Genomic DNA, 23,469 nt, shown 5'->3' with positions numbered 1-23,469 from the left:
GACAAAATCCTGGAACTCCCTCCCTAACAGCGCCGTGGGTGTACCTACAGCACACGGGGACAAAATCCTGGAACTCCCTCCCTAACAGCGCCATGGGTGTACCTACAGCACACGGGGACAAAATCCTGGAACTCCCTCCCTAACAGCGCTGTGGGTGTACCTACACAACACGGACAAAATCCTGGAACTCCCTCCCTAACAGCGCTGTGGGTGTACCTACACCACACGGACAAAATCCTGGAACTCCCTCCCTAACAGCACTGTGGGTGAACCTACACCACACGGACAAAATCCAGGAACTCCCTCCCTAACAGCGCTGTGGGTGTACCTACACCACACGGACAAAATCCTGGAACTCCCTCCCTAACAGCGCTGTGGGTGAACCTACACCACACGGACAAAATCCAGGAACTCCCTCCCTAACAGAGCTGTGGGTGTACCTACACAACACGGACAAAATCCTGGAACTCCCTCCCTAACAGCGCTGTGGGTGTACCTACACCACACGGACAAAATCCTGGAACTCCCTCCCTAACAGCGCTGTGGGTGTACCTACACCACACGGACAAAATCCTGGAACTCCCTCCCTAACAGCGCTGTGGGTGTACCTACACCACACGGACAAAATCCTGCAACTCCCTCCCTAACAGCGCTGCGGGTGTACCTACAGCACACGGGGACAAAATCCTGGAACTCCCTCCCTAACAGCGCTGTGGGTGTACCTACACCACACGGACAAAATCCTGGAACTCCCTCCCTAACAGCGCCGTGGGTGTACCTACACCACACGGACAAAATCCTGGAACTCCCTCCCTAACAGCGCTGTGGGTGTACCTACACCACACGGACAAAATCCTGGAACTCCCTCCCTAACAGCGCTGTGGGTGTACCTACACCACACGGACAAAATCCTGGAACTCCCTCCCTAACAGCGCTGTGGGTGAACCTATACCACACAGGGGACAAAATCCTGGAACTCCCTCCCTAACAGCGCCGTGGGTGTACCTACACCACACACGGGGACTGCAGCGGCTCAAGGAGGCAGCTCACCCACCGCCCCCCCCCCCCCCACCCCCCCACCCAACAATATCTCGAGGGGTTGGCGAGGGATGGGGTGGATGAGGGTTGGAATTCCAAGGGTTGGTTGGGAAGGGTTCGGCGGGGAAAGGGTGCACAGTGTGTGCCAAACAGGAGCCAGGAAAGGTGCGATAAGGGAGCAGACGATAGAAAGCAGGCTGGTTTGCCAAGTCAACACGGGATTGCGCTGAGTCAGGGGGCGGACCTGAGCAACCAGCTCTCCCCCACTCCGAAGCCGGGGATGTGGGAGGGAGGGAGGGAGTGCCCTTTGGCCAGGTGCCAGCCTGGACTGGTACGGTGCCAGCCGCGCCCTTCACCGGGACTAAAGGGCATTTCCCTGTCTCTCTCACTCACTCACACGCCAACCACCACCCCATCCCACCCACCCTTAGCCACGTTCTCACACTTGGAAGGAATCGGCTCTCGGTACAGGACCGTCCGGAATTCTCTCTCTCCCTCTCTCCGTCTCTCTCTCTCTCGTTCGGCCGCTGCAGCTTGAGAGTGAGGACAGCAGTAAGTTGGCCAGACTGGAACCAGGCCTGGCCGGAGAGGGCGTGAGCGCGGAATCGGGCTTGTCCGCTTTGAGGAATCCCTCCTGAAGGCGGTTTCACTTTTTTAAAAAAAGTCGGGCGGCTTATTTTTTATTTTTTTAAAGCAGGTTTACAGCCTCTGATCTCCCCCCTCCCCCCACCACCACCTCCTCTCCCCTCCTCCCTCTACCCACCACCACCCCCCCCACCACCTCCTCTCCCCTCCTCCCTCTACCCACCACCACCCCCCCCACCACCTCCTCTCCCCTCCTCCCTCTACCCACCACCACCCCCCACCACCACCTCCTCTCCCCTCCTCCCTCTACCCACCACCACCCCCCCCACCACCTCCTCTCCCCTCCTCCCTCTACCCACCACCACCCCCCCCCACCACCTCCTCTCCCCTCCTCCCTCTACCCACCACCCCCCCTCACTCACTCTCCTCGTCTCTGCTTTGCTGCTTCTCTCACCCTCCCTCCCTCTCTCTCACCCTCCCTCTCTCTCTCTCACCCTCCCTCTCTCTCTCTCACTCTCCCTCTCTCTCTCTCACCCTCCCTCTCTCTCTCTCACTCTCCCTCTCTCTCTCTCACCCTCCCTCTCTCTCTCTCACCCTCCCTCTCTCTCTCTCACCGTCCCTCTCTCTCTCTCTCTCACCCTCCCTCTCTCTCTCTCACCCTCCCTCCCTCTCTCTCACCCTCCCTCCCTCTCTCTCACCGTCCCTCTCTCTCTCTCACCCTCCCTCCCTCTCTCTCACCCTCCCTCCCTCTCTCTCACCGTCCCTCTCTCTCTCTCACCCTCCCTCTCTCTCTCTCACCCTCCCTCTCTCTCTCTCACCGTCCCTCTCTCTCTCTCTCTCACCCTCCCTCTCTCTCTCTCACCCTCCCTCTCTCTCTCTCACACTCCCTCTCTCTCTCTCACCATCCCTCTCTCTCTCTCTCACCCTCCCTCTCTCTCTCACACCCTCCCTCCCTCTCTCTCACCCTCCCTCTCTCTCTCTCACCATCCCTCTCTCTCTCTCTCTCACCCTCCCTCTCTCTCTCTCACCCTCCCTCCCTCTCTCTCACCCTCCCTCCCTCTCTCTCACCGTCCCTCTCTCTCTCTCACCCTCCCTCTCTCTCTCTCACCCTCCCTCCCTCTCTCTCACCCTCCCTCTCTCTCACCCTCCCTCCCTCTCTCTCACCCTCCCTCTCTCTCTCTCACCCTCCCTCCCTCTCTCTCACCCTCCCTCTCTCTCTCTCACCCTCCCTCTCTCTCTCTCACTCTCCCTCCCTCTCTCTCTCTCACCCTCCCTCTCTCTCTCTCACCCTCCCTCCCTCTCTCTCTCTCACCCTCCCTCCCTCTCTCTCTCTCACCCTCCCTCCCTCTCTCTCTCTCACCCTCCCTCTCTCTCTCTCACCCTCCCTCCCTCTCTCTCTCTCACCCTCCCTCCCTCTCTCTCTCTCACCCTCCCTCTCTCTCTCTCACTCTCCCTCCCTCTCTCTCTCTCACCCTCCCTCCCTCTCTCTCTCACCCTCCCTCTCTCTCTCTCACCCTCCCTCCCCCTCTCTCTCACCCTCCCTCCCTCTCTCTCTCACCCTCCCTCCCTCTCTCTCTCACCCTCCCTCCCTCTCTCTCTCACCCTCCCTCCCTCTCTCTCTCACCCTCCCTCTCTCTCTCTCACCCTCCCTCTCTCTCTCTCTCACCCTCCCTCTCTCTCACCCTCCCTCCCTCTCTCTCACCCTCTCTCTCTCTCACCCTCCCTCCCTCTCTCACCCTCCCTCCCTCTCTCACCCTCCCTCCCTCTCTTTCACCCTCCCTCCCTCTCTCTCTCACCCTCCCTCTCTCTCTCTCACCCTCCCTCCCTCTCTCTCTCACCCTCCCTCTCTCTCTCTCACCCTCTCTCTCTCTCACCCTCTCTCTCTCTCTCTCACCCTCCCTCTCTCTCACCCTCCCTCCCTCTCTCTCACCCTCCCTCTCTCTCTCACCCTCTCCCTCTCTCACCCTCCCTCTCTCTCACCCTCCCTCTCTCTCTCACCCTCTCTCTCCCTCTCTCTCACCCTCTCTCTCACCCTCTCTCTCTCTCACCCTCTCTCTCTCTCTCCCTCTCTCTCTCTCACCTTCTCTCCCTCTCTCTCACCCTCTCTCTCTCTCTCACCCTCTCTCTCTCACACCCTCCCTCTCTCTCTCACCCTCCCTCTCTCTCTCACCCTCCCTCTCATTCACCCTCTCTCTCTTCATTATTTCCCTCATCCCATCCTCTCTCTTTCTCTATCCCTTTACGCTCTCTCTCTCTCTCTCTCTCATTATTTCCCTCATCCCATCCCCTCTCTTTCTCTATCCCTTTACTCTCTCTCTCTCTCTCTCTTTCTCTCTCTCTCTCTCTTCATTATTTCCCTCATCCCATCCCCTCTCTTTCTCTGTCCCTTTACTCTCTCTCTCTCTCTCTGTCCCTCAGTACCCATCGCATCTCCCGCTCTCCACTCGCTGCATCTATTTCTCTCTCACACTGGAATCACTCTCTCTCCGTCTACCTCCTTCCCCCTCTCTGTATCCCTCCCTTTCCACCTCTACCCCATTCACATTGACCCCCCTCTGTCTTTTGCTACCTCCCTCAGCCCTCTGTCCCTCCACTCCTCGTGCCTCCCTATCCCATCTCCCCAATGCCTCTCTCTCTCCAACACCCCCCCTCTCCGTCTCTCCCTCTGCCCACCTCTGTCGCCTCAGGCACCCACCTCTACCCCTCTCTACTTGTGCCGCCTCCCCTCACCCGTCCCTCACTATTCCCTCGTCCCGGGCGACCGAGTCCCATCACTCTGTAAACTGAGTTTCTCTCTGCCTCCCCCTCTCCCGCTCTTCCCGCTCTCTCCCTCTGTCCATCCGCACCCTATCTCCCGCTCTCCCAAGAGGAGTGTCGCGCTGTCGGAGGGTCAGTACTGAGGGAGTGCCGCACTGTCGGAGGGTCAGTACTGAGGGAGTGCCGCACTGTCGGAGGGTCAGTACTGAGGGAGTGCCGCACTGTCAGAGGGTCAGTACTGAGGGAGTGCTGCATTGTCAGAGGGTCAGTACTGAGGGAGTGCCGCACTGTCGGAGGGTCAGTACTGAGGGAGTGCCGCACTGTCGGAGGGTCAGTACTGAGGGAGTGCCGCACTGTCGGAGGGTCAGTACTGAGGGAGTGCCGCACTGTCGGAGGGTCAGCGCTGAGGGAGTGCCGCACTGTCGGAGGGTCAGTACTGAGGGAGTGCTGCACTGTCGGAGGGTCAGCAATGAGGGAGTGCAGCACTGTCGGAGGGTCAGTACTGAGGGAGCGCCGCACTGTGGGAGGGTCAGTACTGAGGGAGTGCCGCACTGTCGGAGGATCAGTACTGAGGGAGTGCCGCACTGTCGGAGGATCAGTACTGAGGGAGCGCCGCACTGTGGGAGGGTTAGCGAGCGGGTGCCGCACTGTTTGGGAGGGCTGGTGAGGGAGGCTGAGCTCTCTTTTGAGTGTCTGTCTGCTGCTCATTCCGTCCCTCAGCCTGTTCCACTAGAGCAGGAAGATGTCCATTCAGCCCCTCGATTCTGTTCCGGCGTTCAGTGCAATGTTCCCCTCAGGCCGATCTGAATCTGGGGGATAAAGGCTTTGGTTAACCCAGGGGTGGGTGGGGGAGGGGGGGTGGTTTTTTGAGGGTGGCGGGGTGGGGGGTTAGTTGGAAAGGTTTGGATCTGTCTGGATGCTTTGATGTTCTGCTTTCTCTTTGCAGTGCCAGAATACACCATCACCTACTTCCCGGTCCGAGGTAAGTTGGCGGGTTTGGTGGAGGTTGGGGTGTTTTGGGTTTGGGATGGTGTTTCTGTGCGCTCTGCCTATCTGACCAGCCGTGTGTTTGCGTCTCCCCCGCTGCCCACCACCAAACCCCACCGGCACCACCCAACATAGGCCGTTGCTCGGCGATGAGGATGTTGATGGCCGATCAAGGGCAGACCTGGAAGGAGGTGGCGTTGAGCAAAGAGCAGTGGACCAACGGCGACACGAGGAAGTCTTGCGTGAGTACGGGGGAGCTCGCCGGGGTGAAGGGGGACTCCGCGCCGGAGCCTGGGCCACTCACACTCAGAGCGGGCGAGGCCCAGGCTTCATTCTCGGCCTAGTGACTCAGTTGGCCAATCTCACGCCCCGTGTGGTACTGACTCCCACAGGAACAGAGCAGGCGAGACCCAGGCTTCATTCTCGGCCTAGTGACTCAGTTGGCCAATCTCACGCCCCGTGTGGTACTGACTGCAACTGACATAGAGCAGGCAAGGCCCAGGCTTCATTCTCGGCCTAGTGACCCAGTTGGCCAATCTCACGCCCCGTGTGGTACTGACTGCAACTGACATAGAGCAGGCAAGGCCCAGGCTTCATTCTCGGCCTAGTGACTCAGTTGGCCAATCTCACGTCCCGTGTGGTACTGACTGCAACTGACATAGAGCAGGCAAGGCCCAGGCTTCATTCTCGGCCTAGTGACCCAGTTGGCCAATCTCACGTCCCGTGTGGTACTGACTGCAACTGACATAGAGCAGGCAAGGCCCAGGCTTCATTCTTGGCCTAGTGACTCAGTTGGCCAATCTCACACCCCGTGTCGTACTGACTCCCACAGGAACAGAGCAGGCCAGGCCCAGGCTTCATTCTCGGCCTAGTGACTCAGTTGGCCAATCTCAACCTCGTGTAGTACTGACTCCAGCAGACACAGAACAGGCAAGGCCTGGGCTTCATTCTCAGCCTAGTGACTCAGTTGGCCAATCTCACACCCCATGTGGTACTGACTGCAACAGACACAGAACAGGCAAGGCCCAGGCTTCATTCTTGGCCTAGTGACTCAGTTGGCCAATCTCACACCCCGTGTGGTACTGACTCCCACAGGCACAGAGAAGGAGAGGCCCAGAGCCCATCCTCGGCCTTGATCTGAGTTAGCTTGATCTCACACCCGGGTGTGCGGCACTGAGTGCAAAGACAATAGGCCTCATGAGTGCCGGCAGCCAATTGTGTTGCCCTTAGAGTTGAAGGGGCAGAGCAGGTAGCAATCAATGAAGCCAGCCTGGGATACATTCAACCAGAGTTCTGATTTCCACACCCCCTCCCCATTCCCCACCCCCCACACCTGCCAAGCCAGGTCTTCTTGTATCTCCAGTCCCACAACAAATTGACTAGAAAGAGGGTCCGGGGTTAAAGGTTGTGTGCATATGAACAGCGGGTGTAAAACGTCTCAATTCTTTGACTAACAATGCTTTTCTCACCTCCCCCACCACCACCACCCCCCCTCGCATTCCCTTCAGGCTTTTGGCCAATTGCCGAAGTTCCAAGACGGCGACTTTGTACTGGTCCAGTCCAACACCATCCTTCGCTACCTTGCCCGCCAGCACAGTAAGTACATGGCAAAATCTGCGCACTCCTTCAGCCTAAAATACAGGCCTAAAGTAACATATCATCAATATACACGTTAATATATACCTGACTAGCTGAAGCCTGAGGCCTTGACATTTGTAATAAGCCTGATGTCTCCCCAGTTGACTAATGTCTGCAGTCTACAGATCCCAACTGGGTGAAAGTTGGGGGGTTACCTGACTCGCCAAAACACCTGGCCTACTGTTCCCGATCAGCTAAACTCTGAGACCCACTATGAATGGCTGAAGCCTGAGTCCAACTGTTCCCCACAGGCTGAAGCCTGAGGCCTATGGTTCCTAACTGGCTGAAGCCTGAGGTCTATGGTTCCTAACTGGCTGAAGATTGAGGCCCACTGTTCCTAACTGGCTGAAGCCTGAGGCCTATGGTTCCTAACTGGCTGAAGCCTGAGGCCTACAATTCCTAACTGGCTGAAGCCTGAGGCCCACTATTCCTCACTGGCTGAAGCCTGAGACCTACAGTTCTTCACTGGCTGAAGCCTGAGGCCTACTGTTCCTAATTGGCTGAAATCTGAGGCCTACTGTTCCCCACTGGCTGAAGCCTGAGGCCTACTGTTCCTAATTGGTTGAAGTCTGAGGCCTACTGTTCCCCACTGGCTGAAGCCTGAGGCCTACTGTTCCTAATTGGCTGAAGTCTGAGGCCTACTGTTCCCCACTGGCTGAAGCCTGAGGCCTACTGTTCCTAATTGGCTGAAGTCTGAGGCCTACTGTTCCCCACTGGCCGAAGACTGAGGCCTACTGTTCCTAATTGGCTGAAGTCTGAGGCCTACTGTTCCCCACTGGCTGAAGCCTGAGGCCTACTGTTCCTAATTGGCTGAAATCTGAGGCCTACTGTTCCCCACTGGCTGAAGCCTGAGGCCTACTGTTCCTAATTGGTTGAAGTCTGAGGCCTACTGTTCCCCACTGGCTGAAGCCTGAGGCCTACTGTTCCTAATTGGCTGAAGTCTGAGGCCTACTGTTCCCCACTGGCTGAAGCCTGAGGCCTACTGTTCCTAATTGGCTGAAGTCTGAGGCCTACTGTTCCCCACTGGCCAAAGACTGAGGCCTACTGTTCCTAATTGGCTGAAGTCTGAGGCCTACTGTTCCCCACTGGCCGAAGACTGAGGCCTATGGTTCCTAACTGGCTGAAGCCTGAGGCCTAATATCCCAAACTGGCTGAGGGCTGGGGCCGGCTGTGTTCTATGCTGCTCAATCGACTCATGTGGTTAAGACAAACATCTTGGTATTTCCATTGCTCAAGATCTGTATGGAAAAGACATGAAGGAGGCCACACTGATCGACATGGTGAATGATGGGGCTGAAGACCTGCGTGTCAAGTATGCGATACTCATCTTCAAAGAATATGTGAGTCACTCGTTAGACAGGACCCTTTCAACGTGAATGCAACTTCAATGGGCGAGAATGTTGGGGACTGGGGGCCGCATTAGGGAAGGAGGGTGTGGGTGTGGATTAGGGAGGGGGTGAGGGGACATGTGGGGACCAGGATAGGGAGGGGGGCTGCAGTTACTACACAAGGTATTGAAGCTGTGCTCAGGTTCCTGTCTCTGGTGTAAATGTATTCACTCGTTCGGAGGGCAAAATCTGGAAACAATGGGGCAGAGACATGAGGAGATTAACCAGAGCGTCAGAGGGCAGAAACCTTCCAATATGTGGAGGATAGACACAACACTGACCCTCCGACAGAGCAGCACTCCCTCAGTACTGACCCTCCAACAGAGCAGCACTCCCTCAGTACTGACCCTCCGACAGAGCAGCACTCCCTCAGTACTGACCCTCCGACAGAGCAGCACTCCCTCAGTACTGACCCTCCGACAGAGCAGCACTCCCTCAGTACTGACCCTCCAACAGTACAGCGCTCCCTCAGTACTGACCCTCCAACAGTGCGGCGCTCCCTCAGTACTGACCCTCCAACAGTGCGGCGCTCCCTCAGTACTGACCCTCCGACAGTGCGGCACTCCCTCATTACTGACCCTCCGACAGTGCAGAACTCCCTCAGTACTGACCCTCCGACAGTGCGGTACTCCCTCAATACTGACCCTCCGACAGTGCGGCGCTCCCTCAGTACTGACCCTCCGACAGTGCGGCACTCCCTCAGTACTGACCCTCCGACAGTGCAGAACTCCCTCAGTACTGACCCTCCGACAGTGCGGCACTCCCTCAGTACTGACCCTCCGACAGTGCAGAACTCCCTCAGTACTGACCCTCCGACAGTGCGGCACTCCCTCAGTACTGACCCTCCGACAGTGCGGCACTCCCTCAGTACTGACCCTCCGACAGTGCGGCACTCCCTCAGTACTGACCCTCCGACAGTGCGGCACTCATTCAGTACTGACCCTCCGACAGTGCGGCGCTCCCTCAGTACTGACCCTCCGACAGTGCATCATTCCCTCAGTACTGACCCTCCGACAGTGCGGCACTCCCTCAGTACTGACCCTCCGACAGTGCAGAACTCCCTCAGTACTGACCCTCCGACAGTGCGGCACTCCCTCAGTACTGACCCTCCGACAGTGCAGAACTCCCTCAGTACTGACCCTCCGACAGTGCGGCACTCCCTCAGTACTGACCCTCCGACAGTGCAGAACTCCCTCAGTACTGAACATCCGACAGTGCAGAACTCCCTCAGTACTGACCCTCTGACAGTGCAGCGCTCCCTCAGTACTGACCCTCCGACAGTGCAGCACACCCTCAGTACTGACCCTCCGACAGTGCAGAACTCCCTCAGTACTGACCCTCCGACAGTGCGGCGCTCCCTCAGTACTGACCCTCCGACAGTGCAGAACTCCCTCAGTGCTGACCCTCCGACAGTGCGGCACTCCCTCAGTACTGACCCTCCGACAGTGCAGCACTCCCTCAGTATTGATCCACGTACAAACATTCTAACAATTTATCTTTACATTTTACCCACAGGAGACTGGGAAAGATGCTTTCATCAAGAACATCCCAGCGGAACTGAAGCCTTTCGAAAACATACTGGCCAAAAATAATGGAGGGAAGGATTTCCTTGTGGGGAACAAGGTACAAGACCCAGGGAGATCTACACTGTATCTAACCCGTGCTGTACCTGCCCTGGGAGAGCTCGATGCTGACACTGGGTATAAATTGGGGAGAGGTGGGACACTGGTCAGGGGAATGTAGAGGGAGATCTACACTGTATCTAACCCGTGCTGTACCTGCCCTGGGAGCGCTCGATGCTGACACTGGGTATAAATTGGGGAGAGGTGGGACACTGGTCAGGGTAATGTAGAGGGAGGTCTACACTGTATCTAACCAGTGCTGTACCTGCCCTGGGAGCGCTCGATGCTGACACTGGGTATAAATTGGGGAGAGGTGGGACACTGGTCAGGGGAATGTAGAGGGAGATCTACACTGTATCTAACCCATGCTGTACCTGCCCTGGGAGTGCGCGATGCTGACACTGGGTATAAAGTGGGGGGACACACTGTCAGGGTAACGTAGAGGGAGATCTACACTGTATCTAACCCGTGCTGTACCTGCCCTGGGAGCGCTCGATGCTGACACTCACTAACTCTCCCTCTCTCTCTCTCTCTCTCTGTAGATCTCTTACGCTGATTATAACCTGGTTGATCTGCTCTCTAACCTCGAGGTGCTGTCTCCGGGTTGCCTGAATGTCACCCCCCTGCTCAAGGCCTACGTGGACCGTGTCCTCTCCAGGCCTAAACTCAAGGCTTACCTGGAATCCGACGCTCACAAAAAACTCCCCATCAACGGGAATGGGAAGCAGTGAGCGCGAGGGAGAGGCCCAGGCCCCCAGAACCAGGCCCAGCTAGGCCTCACCGACCTTCGACCCCTTACGCTGCTCATCTCGTCAGCTTGATGTCTCCGTAGTTACCACGGTTATTTCTGGGCCAAAATAAAACTTCTGGAAACATTTCCACTCTTATCTGGTGTTTTTTGATTGTTTGTCACATTCCTTTCGGACTCTCATTCTCCCCCTCGCACGGTCTCTCTCTCTCTCTGCCTCACACAGGCCGAGACTCAATCCCATCAAACTGGGCTCCACATGGTGACAGAACCTTGCTCAATGGGTCAATCCCTCCACAGCAAGTCGCGCAATGTTCTTGTGTGTGTGTGTGTGTGTGTGTGTGAGGTGACTCCTCCATAATATTCTTCCTGTCCCTATGTCAATCCTCATCTCTGTAACCTTCTCCAGGTCCCTACACCCCTCCCTATCTCTGTAACCTCCTCCAGCCCCTACAACCCTCCCTATCTCTGTAACCTCCTCCAGTCCCCCACACCCCTCCCTATCTCTGTAACCTCCTCCAGCCCCTACACCCCTCCCTATCTCTGTAACCTCCTCCAGCCCCTACAACCCTCCCTATCTCTGTAACCTCCTCCAGCCCCTACACCCCTCCCTATCTCTGTAACCTCCTCCAGCCCCTACACTCCTCCCTATCTCTGTAACCTCCTCCAAGCCCCTACAACCCTCCCTATCTCTGTAACCTCCTCCAAACCCCTACAACCCTCCCTATCTCTGTAACCTCCTCCAAACCCCTACAACCCTCCCTATCTCTGTAACCTCCTCCAAACCCCTACAACCCTCCCTATCTCTGTAACCTCCTCCAAACCCCTACAACCCTCCCTATCTCTGTAACCTCCTCCAAACCCCTACAACCCTCCCTATCTCTGTAACCTCCTCCAGCCCCTACACTCCTCCCTATCTCTGTAACCTCCTCCAAGCCCCTACAACCCTCCCTATCTCTGTAACCTCCTCCAAACCCCTACAACCCTCCCTATCTCTGTAACCTCCTCCAAACCCCTACAACCCTCCCTATCTCTGTTAGCTCCTCCAGCCCCTACAACCCTCCCTATCTCTGTAACTTCCTCCAGCCCCTACAACCGTCCCTATCTCTGTAACCTCCTCCAGCCCCTACAACCCTTCCTATCTCTGTAACTTCCTCCAGCCCCTACAACCCTTCCTATCTCTGTAACCTCCTCCAGCCCCTACACCCCTCCCTATCTCTGTAACCACCTCCAGCCCGTACACCCCTCCCTATCTCTGTAACCTCCTGCAGACCCTACACCCCTCCCTATCTCTGTAAACACCTCTAGCCCCCTACGACCCTCCCTATCTGTGTAACCCTCCTACGACCCTCCGAGATCTCTGCGCTCCTCCAATTCCAGCCTCTTGACCATCCCCCCCGATTTTAATCGCTCCACCATTGGCGGCCGTGCCTTCAGCTGCCTGGGGGGTGGTCCTGAGCTCTGGAGTTCCCTCCCTAAACCTCTCCGATTCTCTCTCTCTCTCTCTCTATCACCTCCTTTAAGATTCTCCTCGAAACCTGCCACTCTCTGCGGCTCGGTGGTTGGGGGGAGGTCAAAGTTCCCTCTGAGAGAATCTCCTGCTGAACAATTGGTGATGTTTTACGATGTTAACGTGTCTGTATAAAGAGGAGCAGTTCTGACGCTCTCCACAATATGGAGGAGGGGCACATTCACAATGGGACAGTCTTAGCTGGGAACATCAGACACCGAGTGAATCAAGGGGCAAATAAGCCCTGGCAGGCTTGGTTTATCGACCCCTCCCCGGGCAGAGTGTGCATCGGGGGAAGGTCAGGTGTGCGTGCGAGGGGTGAATCATTCATGAGGGTGGGCTAAAGCCTTCATGTGGTCCCTTCCATCAAAGGGGGCAGTAACTGTGCAGAACGCGATTGTGGAGTGTAGCTAGATTCTTAGGGTGGCAAGGAACCCAGTTGGGAACTGGCTTCTGGCATCGTGTGGCGCCTCACGAGAAAGGGCCCCTCAGGAAGGCCGGGAATAGGGATTACTGATCATAACATCGGGAAGGTTATGAGGAGTTGGAGGGGGGAGCGGGGGTGGGGGATTGAGCGGGGCCCACGGGTTGGGGTCTTCAATCCGAAGCGGACAAGAGAGGGGTGAGGGGTGTGTCAGCGAGGGGAGGGTGATTTGGAGAGAAGATGTGCAAAAAGGTAAGGCAGTGAAGAGTCGCAGGCGGATGTTGAAAGAATGGACTCAGGCCTTGGTGGTAATCTGGGTACACAGGCGACAGGTGGTGGGCCAAAGCTCTGTCCGACCTCCCAAACTGTGCAAGTCTATTGAGTTTGGTGAAAGCGCCCTGAAGGATGAGCAGTTGGAGAAGGGGGTAAGGGCAGAGGGAAGGTTACACAGACGGCAGGGAGGGAGGACCGGGTGACAGGCAAACCACATTCCACAAAGGGAAATCAGCGATATTACAGTCCGGACACCGGCAGGAGAGCTACACAATACGGGGAGCTCTACACTGTATCTAACCCGTGCTGTACCTGCCCTGGGAGCGCTCGATGCTGACACTGGGTATAAAATGGGGGGAGGGACACACTGTCAGGGTAATGTAGAGGGAGATCTACACTGTACCTAACCCGTGCTGTACCTGCCCTGGGATCGCTCGATGCTGACACTGGGGATAAAGTGTGGGCGACACACTGTCAGGGTAATGTAGAGGGAGATCTACACTGTATCTAACACATGCTGTACCTGCCCTGGGAGCACTCGATGCTGACACTGGGTATAATGTAGAGTTGTAATCCCCTGCCACTTGTTAATTTTTAGAATTTACCCATTTAATAGTTGTCAGTGACTGATTTGCAAAAGGTTTCCTAGTGGAATTGCCGATAGAATTGAATTATTATTTATCATTGCCCAGCCCCTCAGCCCCTCGAGCCTGTCACACAGGAACAGGAGGAGGAATCGGGACCTGGAGCGGGAGGGAGACTGCGCCAAGGTACAGGCGGAGAAGGAGCAGCCTCTGGCTACCCTGTGAGGTACAGGCGGAGAAGGAGCAGCCTCTGGCTACCCTGTGAGGTACAGGCAGAGAAGGAGCAGCCTCTGGCTACCCTGTGAGGTACAGGCGGAGAAGGAGCAGCCTCTGGCTACCCTGTGAGGTACAGGCGGAGAAGGAGCCGCCTCTGGCTGCCCTTTGAGGTACAGGCGGAGAAGGAACAGCCTCTGGCTGCCCTGTGAGGTACAGGCGGGATGAGGAACAGCCTCTGGCTGCCCTGTGAGGTACAGGTGGGAGGAGGAACAGCCTCTGGCTGCCCTGTGAGGTACAGGCGGAGAAGGAGCCGCCTCTGGCTGCCCTGTGAGGTACAGGCAGGATGAGGAACAGCCTCTGGCTGCCCTGTGAGGTACAGGTGGGAGGAGGAACAGCCTCTGGCTGCCCTGTGAGGTACAGGCGGAGAAGGAACAGCCTCTGGCTGCCCTGTGAGGTATAGGCGGGAGGAGGAACAGCCTCTGGCTGCCCTGTGAGGTACAGGCGGGAGGAGGAACAGCCTCTGGCTGCCCTGTGAGGTACAGGCGGAGAAGGAGCAGCCTCTGGCTGCCCTGTGAGGTACAGGCGGAGAAGGAGCCGCCTCTGGCTGCCCTGTGAGGTACAGGCAGGATGAGGAACAGCCTCTGGCTGCCCTGTGAGGTACAGGCGGAGAAGGAACAGCCTCTGGCTGCCCTGTGAGGTACAGGTGGGAGGAGGAACAGCCTCTGGCTGCCCTGTGAGGTACAGGCGGGAGGAGGAACAGCCTCTGGCTGCCCTGTGAGGTACAGGCGGAGAAGGAGCAGCCTCTGGCTGCCCTGTGAGGTACAGGCAGGATGAGGAACAGCCTCTGGCTGCCCTGTGAGGTACAGGTGGGAGGAGGAACAGCCTCTGGCTGCCCTGTGAGGTACAGGCGGAGAAGGAACAGTCTCTGGCTGCCCTGTGAGGTACAGGCGGGAGGAGGAACAGCCTCTGGCTGCCCTGTGAGGTACAGGCGGGAGGAGGAACAGCCTCTGGCTGCCCTGTGAGGTACAGGCGGAGAAGGAGCAGCCTCTGGCTGCCCTGTGAGGTACAGGCGGAGAAGGAGCCGCCTCTGGCTGCCCTGTGAGGTACAGGCAGGATGAGGAACAGCCTCTGGCTGCCCTGTGAGGTACAGGCGGAGAAGGAACAGCCTCTGGCTGCCCTGTGAGGTACAGGCGGGAGGAGGAACAGCCTCTGGCTGCCCTGTGAGGTACAGGCGGGAGGAGGAACAGCCTCTGGCTGCCCTGTGAGGTACAGGCGGAGAAGGAGCAGCCTCTGGCTGCCCTGTGAGGTACAGGCAGGATGAGGAACAGCCTCTGGCTGCCCTGTGAGGTACAGGTGGGAGGAGGAACAGCCTCTGGCTGCCCTGTGAGGTACAGGCGGAGAAGGAACAGCCTCTGGCTGCCCTGTGAGGTACAGGCGGGAGGAGGAACAGCCTCTGGCTGCCCTGTGAGGTACAGGCGGGAGGAGGAACAGCCTATGGCTGCCCTGTGAGGTACAGGCGGAGAAGGAGCAGCCTCTGGCTGCCCTGTGAGGTACAGGCGGAGAAGGAGCCGCCTCTGGCTGCCCTGTGAGGTACAGGCAGGATGAGGAACAGCCTCTGGCTGCCCTGTGAGGTACAGGCGGAGAAGGAACAGCCTCTGGCTGCCCTGTGAGGTACAGGCGGGAGGAGGAACAGCCTCTGGCTGCCCTGTGAGGTACAGGTGGGAGGAGGAACAGCCTCTGGCTGCCCTGTGAGGTACAGGCGGGAGGAGGAACAGCCTCTGGCTGCCCTGTGAGGTACAGGCAGAGAAGGAGCCACCTCTGGCTGCTCTGTGAGGTACAGGCGGGAGAAGGATTAGCCTCTGGCTGCCCTGTGAGGTACAGGTGGGAGGAGGAACAGCCTCTGGCTGCCCTGTGAGGTACAGGCGAGGAGGCCTGGAATGGCCTTGAGCAGTGCTGAGGGATTACAGGCTGAATGGGGACAGCCCCGATCCACAGTCGAGCTGGTTATGTGATTTACAGCAGTTTGGCACAGTTTGTGCTGAATCAGGGAAGCTGACCAGCTTCTGGCCCTCCTCCAGCCCAGGGCCTCTGGCCTGGTGCCATTGTCACTGCGCATAAAGCCACACCTCTCTATGGGTCAGAGGGAAGATTCTCTCTATCTCTCCCCCACACTCCCTCCCTCCCTCACTCTCTCTCTCTCTCTCACACTCGCTAGGTCGCATTCCCACAGTCGGAGGAGAGCAGTTTGCCTGTGAGAAGTTTCTGGAACTCTCTGCCCGCTCCTGGCAGTCAGTAAGTTTGTGCCGGGTGGACCTTTGCCTGCTCTGTCTGTGTGTGTGTGTGTGTGTGTGTGTGTGAGTGTGTGTGTCTGTGTGTGTGTGTGGGTGTACGTGTGTGTGTGTCTGTGTGTCTGTGTGTGTGTGAGTGTGTGTGTCTGTGTGTGTCTGTGTGTGTGTGTGTGTGTGTGTGTGTCTGTGTGTGTGTGTCTGTGTGTGTGTGTGTCTGTGTGTGTGTATGTGTGTGTGTCTGTCTGTCTGTGTGTGTGTGTGTGTCTGTGTGTATGTGTGTGTCTGTGTGTGTGTGTGTCTGTGTGTGTGTCTGTGTGTGTCTGTGTGTGTGTGCGTCTGTGTGTGTGTGTATTTGTCTGTGTGTTTGTGGGTATGTGTCTGTGTGTGTGTATATCTGTGTGTGTGTGTGTGTGTCTGTGTGTGTGTGTATTTGTCTGTGTGTTTGTGGGTATGTGTCTGTGTGTGTGTATATCTGTGTGTGTGTGTGTGTGTCTGCGTGTGTCTGTGTGTGTGTATGTGTGTGTGTGTCTATGTGTGTGTGTGTCTGTGTGCGTGTGTGTGTGTGTGTGTCTGTGTGTGTGTGTATTTGTCTGTGTGTTTGTGGGTATGTGTCTGTGTGTGTGTATATCTGTGTGTGTGTGTGTGTGTCTGTGTGTGTGTGTATTTGTCTGTGTGTTTGTGGGTATGTGTCTGTGTGTGTGTATATCTGTGTGTGTGTGTGTGTGTCTGTGTGTGTGTGTATTTGTCTGTGTGTTTGTGGGTATGTGTCTGTGTGTGTGTATATCTGTGTGTGTGTGTGTGTCTGCGTGTGTCTGTGTGTGTGTATGTGTGTGTGTGTCTATGTGTGTGTGTGTCTGTGTGCGTGTGTGTGTGTGTGTCTGTGTGTGTGTGTATTTGTCTGTGTGTTTGTGGGTATGTGTCTGTGTGTGTGTATATCTGTGTGTGTGTGTGTGTGTCTGTGTGTGTGTGTATTTGTCTGTGTGTTTGTGGGTATGTGTCTGTGTGTGTGTATATCTGTGTGTGTGTGTGTGTGTCTGCGTGTGTCTGTGTGTGTGTCTGTGTGTGTGTGTGTATGTGTGTGTGTGTGTGTGTGTGTGTGTCTATGTGTGTGTGTGTCTGTGTGTGTGTGTGTGTGTGTGTGTGTCTGTGTGTGTCTGTGTGTCAGGGGGAAACTGTTTACACACACTTTCTCCAAGTACCTCTTTTTATCCCGGCAGAGTTTATAAACAAAATTTCATCCCACTTCCCTCTCTCTCCACACCCCCCTCATTCTCTCTCTCCCCCCCCCCCCCCCTTCATTCTCTCTCTCTCTCTCACACAGCGTATCCTTCTCTCTCTCCCCTCCCTCCCTCATTCCCTCTCTTCCCCCCTCACTCTCTCTCTCCCCCTCATTCTCTCTCTCTCTCTCTCACACAGCGTAACCTTCCCTCTCTCTCCCACTCTCCCCTCCCTCCCTCATTCTCTCTCTCTCTCTCCCACACTCCCCTCCCTCACTCTCTCTCCCCTCACTCATTCTCTCTCTCTCACACTGCGTAACCTTCTCTCTCTCTCTCTCTCCCCTCCCTCACTCTCTCTTCCCCCCTATTCTCTCTCTCTCTCACACAGCGTAACCTTCTCTCTCTCTCTCTCTCCCCTCCCTCACTCTCTCTTCCCCCCTATTCTCTCTCTCTCTCTCTCACACAGCGTAACCTTCCCTCTCTCTCCCACTCTCCCCTCCCTCCCTCATTCTCTCTCTCTCTCCCACACTCCCCTCCCTCACTCTCTCTCCCCTCACTCATTCTCTCTCTCTCACACAGCGTAACCTTCTCTCTCTCTCTCTCTCTCTCCCCTCCCTCACTCTCTCTCTCTCTCCCTCATTCACTCTCTCTCTCACACTGCGTAACCTTCTCTCTCTCTCTCTCCCCTCCCTCACTCTCTCTTCCCCCCTATTCTCTTTCTCTCTCTCTCACACAGCGTAACCTTCTCTCTCTCTCTCTCTCTCCCCTCCCTCACTCTCTCTCTCTCTCCCTCATTCACTCTCTCTCTCACACAGCGTAACCTCTCTCTCTCCCCTCCCTCACTCTCTCTTCCCCCCTATTCTCTTTCTCTCTCTCTCACACAGCGTAACCTTCCCTCTCTCTCCCACTCTCCCCTCCCTCTCTCCCTCTCTCCCCCTCTCATACAACCTCACTTTCTCTCTCTCTCTCTCTCTCTCTCCCAACCAACCCAGTGCCCCCCCACCCCAACACCCCCTCCGACACACACACTCCCTCTCTCTCTCTCTCTCTCTCCCCCCTCTTTCCTTCCCTCTGCCTTTTATTGGGAGGAGGGATGGGACAGGAAACGCTGGGCCCTGATGTAACCCTACCATTTCCTTTTTTGTCTTCCAGTGACAAGTTACACCATCATCTACTTTCCGATCCGAGGTAAGGCCCTCTGGCAGCCCCTGGGTCTCGGGGTGGGTGTAGTGAAGGGACGGGGAGATGGTTCGTTGGGGGGGGAGGTGGGTAGGAGGTGGTTAGGGGTGGGGGTGGGTGGTGGGGTGGTGGAGGGGGCGGGGTTGTAGGGGGAGGGGGGTTAGCGGTAGCGTGGTGTCCTCTAGGGGTTTCTGCTCGTCTGACCCCCTGGTGTTTGTGCCTCCCCCCTTCACCCCGCCAAACCCCCACCCCCACCCCCACCCCCCACCACCCACCCCCACCCCCCACCACCCACCCCCACCCCCTCCCCCACCCCCACCCCCACCACCCTCCCCCTCCCCCCACACCCACCACCCACCCCCTCCCCCACCCCCTCCCCCCACCCCCACCCCCACCACCCTCCCCCTCCCCCCACACCCACCCCCCACACCCACCCCCTCCCCCCACACCCACCCCCACCCCCTCCCCCCACCCCCCACCACCCTCCCCCTCCTCCCCCACCCCCACCACCCTCCCCTCCTCCCCCACCCCCACCCCCACCCCCTCCCCCCACCCCCACCCCCACCACCCTCCCCCCACCCCCACACCCACCCCCACCCCCTCCCCCCACCCCCACACCCACCCCCACCCCCTCCTCCCCCTCCCCCCACCCCCACCCCCACCCCCTCCCCCCACCCCCACCCCCTCCCCCCACCCCCACACCCCACCCCCACCCCCCTCCTCCCCCTCCCCCCACCCCCACCCCCACCCCCTCCCCCCACCCCCACCCCCTCCCCCCACCCCCACACCCACCCCCACCCCCTCCTCCCCCTCCCCCCACCCCCACCCCCACCCCCTCCCCCCACCCCCACCCCCTCCCCCCACCCCCACACCCACCCCCACCCCCTCCTCCCCCTCCCCCCACCCCCACCCCCACCCCCACCCCCACCCCCACCCCCTCCCCCCACCCCCACCCCCACCCCCACCCCCACCCCCCTCCCCCTCCCCTCCTCCCCCCACCCCCTCCCCCACCCCCACCCCCCACCCCCACCCCCTCCCCCCACCCCCACCCCCCACCCCCACCCCCACCCCCTCCCCCACCCCCCTCCCCCCACCCCCACCCCCTCCCCCCCCACCCCCACCCACTCCCTCACCCCCTCCCCCCACCCCCACCCCCTCCCCCCACCCCCACCCCCACCCCCACCCCCACCCCCACCCCCTCCCCCTCCTCCCCCTCCCCCCACCCCACCCCCACCCCCCACCCCCTCCCCCTCCCCCCACCCCCCCCACCCCCACCCCCCACCCCCACCCCCTCCCCCTCCCCCCTCCCCCACCCCCACCCCCACCCCCACCCCCACCCCTCCCCTCCGCCTCCCACACAGGCCGCTGCTCGGCGATGAGGATGCTTCTCGCCGACCAGGCTCAGGACTGGACCGAGGAGGTCATCACGATGGAGCAGTGGACGGACGGAGCCTTAAAGAAGTCCTGCGTGAGTGGCCACGCGGGAGTGACCGGGGCTGGAGCAACGCAGCCACACCTCAGGAAACGCCCAGGCTTCGATCCCGGCCTAGTGCTCGGTTGGCCCAATTTGAAACCCCAGTTTGGGCAGCGCACCCCACCCCCCCTCCTTTCCCTGTCCCAGGCCTTAATCAAGTTAGGGCTCCATGTGATTCCATCTCCAGACCAGGTGACTGAGTCTTAACCAGGGAGCTAGTCACGTGTACAACCCATCATGGCGATTAGAATCACTGGGGGTGGGTGTGTGTGTCTGTGTGTGTGTCTGTGTGTGTGTCAGTGTGTGTGTGTGTCAGTGTGTGTGTGCGTCTGTGTGTGTGTCAGTGTGTGTGTGTGTCAGTGTGTGTGTGCGTCTGTGTGTGTGTCAGTGTGTGTGTGTCTGTGTGTGTGTCAGTGTGTGTGTGTCTGTGTGTGTGTCAGTGTGTGTGTGTCTGTGTGTGTGTGCGTCTGTGTGTGTGTCTGTGTGTGTGTCAGTGTGTGTGTGCGTCTGTGTGTGTGTCAGTGTGTGTGTGTCTGTGTGTGTGTCAGTGTGTGTGTGTCTGTGTGTGTGTCAGTGTGTGTGTGCGTCTGTGTGTGTGTCAGTGTGTGTGTGTCTGTGTGTGTGTCAGTGTGTGTGTGTCTGTGTGTGTCAGTGTGTGTGTGTGTGTGTGTCAGTGTGTGTGTGTCGTGTGTGTGTGTCAGTGTGTGTGTGTCTGTGTGTGTGTCAGTGTGTGTGTGTCTGTGTGTGTCCAGTGTGTGTGTGCATGTGTGTGTGTGTGTATGTGTGTGTGTCTGTGTGTGTGTGTGTGTATGCGTGTCTGTGTGTGTGTCAGTGTGTGTGTGTGTGTATGTGTGTGCGTCTGTGTGTCTGTCTGTGTGTGTCTGTGTGTGTTTCAGTGTGTGTGTGTGTCTGTGGTTGTGTCAGTGTGTGTGTGTCTGTCTGTGCGTGTGCGTCGGTGTGTATGTGTGTCTCTGTGTGTCAGTGTGTGTGTGTGTGTGGGTGTCAGTGTGTGTGTGTGTCTGTCAGTGTCAGTGTGTGTGTGAGAGTGTGTGTGTGTGTGTGTGTCAGTGTGTGTGTCTGTGTGTGTGTGTCAGTGTGTGTGTGCGTGTCTCTGTGTGTGTCAGTGTGTGTGTGAGAGTGTGTGTGTGTGTGTGTGTCAGTGTGTGTGTCTGTGTGTGTGTGTCAGTGTGTGTGTGCGTCTGTGTGTGTGTCAGTGTGTGTGTGTCTGTGTGTGTGTCAGTGTGGTGTGTGTGTTGTTGTGTCATGTGTGTGTCGTGTCTCTGTGTGTGGGTGTGTGTGTGTGTGTTGTGTGTGTGTCAGTGTGTGTGTGCGTCTGTGTGTGTGTCAGTGTGTTGTGAGTGTGTGTGTGTGGTGTGTGTGTCATGTGTGTGTCTGTGTGTGTGTGTCAGTGTGTGTGTGAGAGTGTGTGTGTGTGTGTGTCAGTGTGTGTGTCTGGTGTGTGTGTCAGTGTGTGGTGTCAGTGTGTGTGTGTGAGTGTGAGTGTGTGTGTCAGTGTGTTGTGTGTGTCTGTGTGTGTTGTCAGTGTGTGTGTCAGTGTGTGTGTGTGTCAGTGTGTGTGTGAGTGTGTGTGTGTGTGTGTCTGAGAGTGTGTGTGTGGCTGTGTGTGTGTGGGTCTGAGTGTGTGTGGCTGTGTGTGTTTGGGTCTGAGTGTGTGTGTGTGTGTGGTTCAGAGTGTGTGTGTGTGTGTGTCTGAGTGTGTGTGTGTGGGTCTGAGAGTGTGTTTGTGTGTGTGTGTGTCTGTGTGTGTGTCAGTGTGTGTGTGTTGTCTGTGTGTGGTGTGTCAGTGTGTGTGTGTGAGTGTGAGTGTGTGTGTGTGTGTGTCAGTGTGTGTGTGTGTCAGTGTGTGTGTCAGTGTGTGTGTTTGTGTGTGTGTGTGTGTGTGTCAGTGTGTGTGTGTGTCTCTGTGTGTGTCAGTGTGTGTGTGTGAGTGTGAGTGTGTGTGTGTGTGTGTCAGTGTGTGTGTGTGTGTGTGTGTCAGTGTGTGTGTGTGTCTGTGTGTGTGTGTCAGTGTGTTGTGTGTTGTGTGTGTGTCAGTGTGTGTGTTGTGTTTGTGTGTGTCAGTGTGGTGGTCTCTGTGTGTGAGTGTGTTTGAGTGGAGTGTGTGTGTGTGTGTGTGAGTGTGTGTGTGTGTGTGTGTGTCAGTGTGTGTGTGCGTGTGTGTGTGTGTCAGTGTGTGTGTGAGAGTGTGTGTGTATGTGTGTCAGTGTGTTTGTGTCTATGTGTGTGACAGTGTGTGTGTGAGTGTGAGTGTGTGTGTGTGTCAGTGTGTGTGTGTGTGTCAGTGGTGTGGTGTCTGTGTGTCTGTGTGTGTCAGTGTGTGTGTTTGAGTGTGTGTGTGTTGTGTCAGTGTGTGTGTGGGTCTCTGTGTGTGTCAGTGTGTGTGTGTGAGTGTGAGTGTGTGTGTGTGTGTGTGTGTGTCAGTGTGTGTGTGTGTCTCTGTGTGTGTCAGTGTGTGTGTGTGAGTGTGAGTGTGTGTGTGTGGTGTGTGTGGTGTCTGTGTGTGTGTGTGTGTCAGTGTGTGTGTGTGAGTGTGTGTGTGTGTGTGTGTCAGAGTGTGTGTGTGTGTGTGTGTCTGTGTGTGTGTCAGTGTGTGTGTGTGAGTGTGTGTGTGTGTGTGTGTCAGTGTGTGTGTGTGTGTGTGTGTCAGTGTGTGTGTGTGAGTGTCAGTGTGTGTGTGTCAGTGTGTGTGTGTGTGTGTCTGTGAGTGTGTGTGTGTCTGTGTGTGTGTGTGTGTGTGTGTGTCAGTGTGTGTGTGTGTGTGAGTGGTGTGTGTTAGTGTGTGTGTGTGTGTGTGTCAGTGTGGTGTGTGTCAGTGTGTGGTGTGAGTGTGTGTGAGTGTGTGTGTGTGTGTGTCAGTGTGTGTGTGTCTGTGTGTGTGTGTATCCGTGTGTGTGTGTCAGTGTTGTGTGTGTGTGTGTGTGTCTGGTGTGTGTGTCAGTGTGTGTGTGTGTGCGTGTGTGTGTGTGGTTTCAGTGTGTGTGTGGTTTGTGTGTTTGTGTCATTGTGTGTGTGTGAGTGTGTGTGTGTGTGTGTCAGTGTGTTTGTGTCTGTGTGTGTGTCAGTGTGTGTGTGTGTGTGTGTCTGTGTGTGTGTCAGTGTGTGTGTTTGAGTGTGTGTCTGTGTGTGTGTGTCAGTGTGTGTGTGTCAGTGTGTGTGTGTGTGTCTGTGTGTGTGTCAGTGTGGGGTGTGAGTGTGTGTGTCAGGGTGTGTGTGGGTCTGTGTGTGTGTCAGTGTGTGTGTGAGTGTGAGTGTGTGTGTGTCAGTGTGTGTGTGTGTGTGTGGTGTGTCTCTGTGTGTGTGTGGGTGTCTGTGTGTGTCAGTGTGTGGTGTGGAGAGTGTGTGTGTGTGTCAGTGTGTGTTTGTGTCTGTGTGTGTGTGTCTGTGTGTGTGTCAGTGTGTGTGTGTGAGTGTGTGTGTGTGTGTCAGTGTGTGTGTGTGTCTGTGTGTGTGTCAGTGTATGTGCGTGAGTATGAGTGTGTGTGTGTGTCAGTGTGGTGTGTGTGTGTGTGTGTGGTGGTCA

General features: G+C 57.1%; 1 protein-coding gene and 1 long non-coding RNA gene across 2 annotated transcripts; both read left to right on the top strand.

The window, feature by feature from the left end:
- The first annotated feature begins 1,450 nt into the window (after nucleotides 1–1,450).
- On the top strand, nucleotides 1,451–10,892 carry LOC121269386 (glutathione S-transferase P-like). The gene is made up of 7 exons (XM_041173976.1): nucleotides 1,451–1,590; nucleotides 5,327–5,362; nucleotides 5,503–5,609; nucleotides 6,876–6,963; nucleotides 8,242–8,345; nucleotides 9,909–10,016; nucleotides 10,558–10,892. Coding segments are annotated over exons 1-7 (633 nt in total). The 5' UTR covers nucleotides 1,451–1,589; the 3' UTR covers nucleotides 10,747–10,892.
- A 5,016-nt stretch (nucleotides 10,893–15,908) lies between these two features.
- LOC121269384 lies at nucleotides 15,909–19,940 on the top strand. Its single transcript, XR_005941355.1, has 3 exons — nucleotides 15,909–16,062; nucleotides 18,428–18,463; nucleotides 19,816–19,940. It is a non-coding gene; the product is annotated as an uncharacterized LOC121269384 (long non-coding RNA).
- The last annotated feature ends 3,529 nt before the right edge of the window (nucleotides 19,941–23,469 follow it).

The sequence above is a fragment of the Carcharodon carcharias genome, chromosome 24, assembly GCF_017639515.1.
Source record: "Carcharodon carcharias isolate sCarCar2 chromosome 24, sCarCar2.pri, whole genome shotgun sequence".
Classification (NCBI taxonomy): Eukaryota; Metazoa; Chordata; class Chondrichthyes; order Lamniformes; family Lamnidae; genus Carcharodon; species Carcharodon carcharias.
This window is presented reverse-complemented; position numbering and strand designations above follow the sequence as displayed.

What these genes read in the sequence shown, in the direction of transcription:
- LOC121269386 (XM_041173976.1), top strand. An exon ending in TACTCATCTTCAAAGAATAT is followed by an intron (nt 8,346 to 9,908) that starts GTGAGTCACTCG and finishes TTTTACCCACAG; the next exon opens with GAGACTGGGAAAGATGCTTT. An exon ending in ATTTCCTTGTGGGGAACAAG is followed by an intron (nt 10,017 to 10,557) that starts GTACAAGACCCA and finishes CTCTCTCTGTAG; the next exon opens with ATCTCTTACGCTGATTATAA.